The sequence below is a fragment of the Vigna umbellata genome, chromosome 6 (assembly GCF_029865625.1).
Source record: "Vigna umbellata cultivar VRB3 chromosome 6, Vumbellata_1.0, whole genome shotgun sequence".
NCBI classification, from domain to species: domain Eukaryota; kingdom Viridiplantae; phylum Streptophyta; class Magnoliopsida; order Fabales; family Fabaceae; genus Vigna; species Vigna umbellata.
The window spans coordinates 11,657,125-11,662,863 of NC_142170.1; the positions used below are offsets into that span (position 1 = coordinate 11,657,125).

The 5,739-nt window shown below is 33.7% G+C and overlaps 1 protein-coding gene across 1 annotated transcript; it reads left to right on the forward strand.

Annotated features, from left to right (window-relative positions):
- The first annotated feature begins 3,929 nt into the window (after positions 1-3,929).
- On the forward strand, positions 3,930-5,341 carry LOC124839855 (aquaporin PIP2-7). Its single transcript, XM_047315793.2, has 4 exons — positions 3,930-4,261; positions 4,347-4,642; positions 4,742-4,882; positions 4,970-5,341. The coding sequence occupies exons 1-4, from the start codon at positions 3,949-3,951 to the stop codon at positions 5,081-5,083; spliced, it is 864 nt and encodes a 287-aa protein (XP_047171749.1). The 5' UTR covers positions 3,930-3,948; the 3' UTR covers positions 5,084-5,341.
- The last annotated feature ends 398 nt before the right edge of the window (positions 5,342-5,739 follow it).

Here is a 5,739-nt window from a genome sequence, read left to right on the forward strand (position 1 = left end):
AATACTTTAACAGGTTTCAAAATTTATTAAAAGAAATATTTCAATGGATTTCAAAATTTGATGAAGAATTTTTTTTTAAATACCTTTAAAATTTATTATTGAAAAAAATCCTTCAGCGCATTTTGAGATGTGATGAAGAAAAAATTCGAAAAATTTCAAAATCTGAAACCTTAGAAAATTCTTTAATAAATTTAATTTCTTTTAAAGAATTTTGAAATTCGTTGAAACACAGAGTACAGGGGTTGGATTTTTTTTTAGTTGCAAAAGATAGTTTTTGAATTTTAAAAATATTTGAAAATATAGAATAAAATGGTTGGAGGTGTAGGAAGAAAGAGCGAAATATAAGTGGAAATTGTTTCATCATAACCGAAAGTGCAAACTGGCATTTAATTGGGCCTGAAGCCCTCTCTGGTTCCCTTACCCCTACCCAAAATAAGTCCAATTCTCGTTACACCCTATAATTTTCATTTACACCATGTGGGGATAATTAAAAGATCAAAGAACATGTTTTTGACTGAGCAATTTAAAACTTGTATTTTTTTGCATAAAAAAGCTTTAATATTAATTCTGTTTAACTGGGACATTCAAAGCGAACTAACGTGTTAACATTTTCGACACAAACCTAAAATTGTCATGATGTTTACCAACTTTCAGTATGTGTGGGCGTTGCATATCCTAAGTTTATAGGTTTGGTAAAGTAAGTTCGCAAGGAATTTGAACAATAACTACACTGCACTTTTTGGTTCACCCATATATATAAAAACGAACCTTTTGTTGTCTTAATTAAGTTAATGTTTTGAGAAGAAGACAGCAATTATTGGAATCCTCCAGCGTGTGAGTGAATTGTATTTGTGATTAGAAATATGTTTTGTTCGTATCTTTCCAACCACTCTCAGACATGGACAACAAATGTGCCACTGAAGCAATGTTTGTTTGCATAGTTTTTCGGAAATAAATAAAATTGAAAAAACAACGATGATGAGGATTGCGACAACAACACCGAAGTGACATGAATAGCCGCCCACCTAATTCCGCTACATATATACGGTATACTCCAATTCTCTTATTTCAAACATCATGCGTGCATAATTTAAGAAGCAGGACATTCGGTTTGTGGCTGAGAATCATACACGTGTCCAAGGCTTGAACACCTTACGGTGTTGACGGTTGTGTGAGATGAGAACGACTGTCGAGGTGGACGGTGGCTCTCCTTTGAAATTCATAACCGGAGAAATTATATTTTAACATTATTTTTTTATAATTTTTATTCATTTATTACTTTTTAAAAAAATAAAAATTTAGTTTTTTCATGATATTTTATCTTCATGATATATTAAATAAATATAAATATATTTCATTCTATCATCAGTGTTCCTGTAAGTAACAATACAATTTCTTTAACTTATCTTTGTGTTTCTGTTGCAGTTTATGCCCGAGTCATGGATTTTTGTGTGCTGCTCACTCTGACTCAGAATGCCACGTTTTTTTTTATGAAGAACAAAACGCACCTTCATCTTGTCACCATCCATTAATTCTTTTCTTTTTAATTATAGGACAATTTTTCATCTCAATTTCATTTTAATTTTTATGATTGAAATTTTTAAACTTAAATTACATATCTGCAGAAAAATATAGACAACAAAATATTCTTTTAATTCAATATTGTAAAAAATGTTTTTGGAATTCAAAAGAAGATTAAATAGTTTTATTTTTTTAAATTTTTAGACTTTTTTTTAGTATATAGAAAGTACTAGAAAATGAAGGAAGAAAATCCACAGTGGAATAGTATGGTAAATGAACCAGCTTATTCACTATAGTCAATGGAAAAACTTGTGATTCTAATTCGTTTATTGAGTTTTTCAGTGGCCCCCACAAACAGGAGAAATAGAAATTGTTCTCCTCTAGTTCATGTTTATTTACATGTGCTCATAAATATTCATTCAATTGTTAGTTTTCAGGATATTAATAATGATATTAATTCAAATAAAATACTTTTTCAATTTTTTATTTCATTTATTTTCTCTCTGTTCAGTATATATTTTAATTGTTTTAAAATTTAAAAACACATAAGAATATAATAAAAAGTAATAACAAAAATATTCTTGAAATGAAAAAGAACATTTTTTTTTTCAGAATTAAACAGATGAAAAAGAACATAATACATTTCTTCTTGAATGCAAAGTAACATACATATATATATAAGCCATCTTGTTTTCGAAAGTAGTTTACTTTATAAACTAATTAAAAGTATAAGTTATCTTTTAAAGGATAAGGAAAAATAAGATGGCGCTAGTGTATTGACTACTGAACAATTTTTTAAATTTAATTAATTTATAAAATGTTTGATACTGTTGATATAAACAAAATTTCACATTAAATAATATACACATAAAATATTTCATCAATAAAAAACCGTTTGAAGTAATATCAAAAATAAATTCGTGACAAACAATATCTGCTGTTAAGAAAATTAAAAATTGAAAGAATAACTTGTTATGCAATCTATTAGTTTAGAGATAATTTTAAAAAATACTTTAGATAATATTAATACACTGGTAACTTACAAAAAGAGAAAACGACTAAAATATATTTCCCATTTTTAAACATATCTTGCGTTTATCCACTACATATGACAGTGTATTATTTTGTTTTCTTTTACCTCTGTGACTGGTTTTTGAGATTCTTAATGATTTTCTATCGAAGCTTTAGTACCAACATGTGTATAACTTTTCCATTGCTCTCACAAAATAAGATGAAAACGGAATCAGCAATACAATAAATGCATATATTTGTGTGCAAAAGGTTAAATTTTTTAAAGCATAGAGAGTATTTAAATGTAAATGAGAGTTGATAGAGAACTCTTTCCAGCTATCCAAAATCTCTTTTCTAAAATATTTAGAACAAATTGTCAATAAACTGAATGAGACAGCAATGAAATCACAGGAAACCTGGAATATTCTTTGTTTATGGTTTAAACTTCTTTTTGTTAGATTATGAAAGAAGATGGCATAAAATGTATAGTGTTAGACCAAAAACCCTAATACCAGTTTAAAATAGTGATGGTGATTTAAAGATAATTAATCATAATGAATTGATTTGATTGCAAATACAGTGGCCCCATAAGTGTGAGGAGGATAAGGTGAATCGCCCTTTTGTTCAAAACCCATTTGATTTTAGGTGCCTCCAGATAAGTTCATCTGGCAAACCTTCGTCACTCAACAGAAGTGACAGCTCCTTTTCTCCTTATTTTAATCACATCAACTATCACATAATCTTCACAATACTAATTCATACCTTTCCTTCTTCACCTCTTGCATTTTTTTATGCTAATATTTCATAGCCACGAGCTTCAACTCGGAGTGCTGGAAAGTTCTACAAGAGTGTGAGGTTGTTGTGGCTCTATTAAATTCTTCATGTAATGAACTTCTATAGGTTTTACGTAAGCAAAATGCTTAATAAATATAATACAGAAATTACGTGGTCAAATTTTATCCGTCTGTCTATTTAAATCACACATATTTGATAACTATATATTTTCAGTTTTGTCGGTTTAATAAACTATTTTATTAATGTTTTAACATTTTTTGTATAGTAAAATTGATTGGTTATTTTTGCATTTACATATAGAAGATATGTAGCCGTTGGATTAAAGAAGGTTTTAGAGAAAGGAGATTAGATTAAAGTTGAAAAAAGAAGATAGAGAAAGTGGAAGAAAGAGAAGAGTGGGACCATGCAAGCGAAACGAAGGTAATAGGGCGGCAAAAAAATACGCTAATCATGTAATCGTTGCCACATAGTCACGTAGGGACAAAACATTTCAATTAATTATTCATTTTACTCATTACACCCCTCTTCCTTAAATACCTACCACCTTTCTTCTCCAAACCCTCACTCCAACTACACTACCCTCTTCTCCTCTGCAACTCTTTTCCTACATTCCTTCTTCCAATGGCCAAAGACGTTGAGCAGGTCACGGAGCAACCCGAATACTCCGCCAAAGACTACCAAGACCCGCCTCCGGCGCCGTTGTTTGACCCCGATGAGCTCACCAAGTGGTCCTTGTACAGAGCCGCCATAGCCGAATTCATAGCCACCCTCCTCTTCCTTTACATCACCGTCTTGACCATTATCGGCTACAAGAGACAGACCGACCCCAATATCGCCGGTACCACCGAGTGCGACGGGGTAGGCATTTTGGGCATCGCTTGGGCCTTCGGTGGCATGATCTTCATCCTCGTTTACTGCACCGCCGGCATCTCCGGTACAAAAGTTGAACTTTCGTCGAACACCTCGCACTCAATGTTTTTACTGCTCCAATTAGTTAACTTTTTGATATTCTGTATCAGGGGGCCACATCAACCCTGCCGTGACGCTGGGGTTGTTCCTGGGGCGCAAGGTGTCGTTGGTGAGGGCGTTGCTGTACATGGTGGCACAGTGCGCCGGCGCAATCTGCGGTGCTGGGTTGGCGAAGGGGTTCCAAAAATCTTACTACAACAGGTACGGTGGAGGGGCTAACTCTGTGAGCGCTGGCTACAACAAAGGCACTGCCGTGGGTGCCGAAATCATCGGTACCTTTGTTCTTGTCTACACCGTTTTCTCCGCCACCGATCCTAAGAGAAACGCCAGGGACTCTCATGTTCCTGTAAGCACACCATCTCTTACCTTACCTCGTTTATCATTAAATTTAAATCTAGTTTTTCTTTTTCTTATTGACTCACTTTAAATTATAAACAAATAAAAGGTACTGGCACCCCTTCCCATTGGGTTTGCCGTCTTCATGGTTCACTTGGCTACAATCCCTATCACTGGAACCGGCATTAACCCTGCAAGGAGTTTCGGACCAGCTGTGATCTTCAACGATGACAAAGTCTGGGACGACCAAGTAAGTTAATTAATTAACCTTAAATTTCATGTTTTTTTTCCAATGAAAAAAAAACGAATTTTTAACGGTTGTGCTTATCGATTTCAGTGGATTTACTGGGTTGGACCGTTTGCTGGAGCTGTGGCGGCTGCATTCTACCACCAATACATTCTGAGAGCTGCAGCTATAAAGGCCCTTGGATCCTTCAGGAGCAACGCATAAGCTTATCCACCCAGATTATGATTTGTGCTGTCACCCAAAACAATAACAGTGTTTCAGTTGAAGTCTGTCTACAGGTCCCTCTCTTGGAGTTCCATTTGGCTTTTTCCCTTACCCGTGGGCTTTGGGAAAACCAGATACCGTGGGCTCTTGAATTTGTATATAAGAATGCTTTATTTATCCCTTTTTCTTTTCTTCCAAGTATCCCCTCTTGTATTCACTTCTCTATTCCATCATATCATGTCATGCTTCATTATCCAATTTTTTCTTTTGCTGCTGTAATTTTCTCATCAAATTCACCACTCTCGTTGCCTCTGTTCCGCATGCCTTATCAAAATAAGTACAGTTTCAAGCACTTCACTTTCGTAATCAAGTTTTCCACGACTAATTATTGCTCTTTCTTTCACGCACCAAACCATCAAACGAGTATAGTTTGAAGCACTTGAATTTATGAATTAACTGTAAAAACAGCAAAACCACGACAAGTTTGATCATACTACGCTGCATTTCCTTTAATTTTTGGGATTATGTTTCGTTCTGATTAATTTAGTAGAAAAATTATTTTGTCAGAATTTTAATTGCAAAATAATAAATTGGTAAACTTTCATGAACTGTTTGCGTGTTAACCTTCATGATAATCTATTGAAATCGAGAACGAA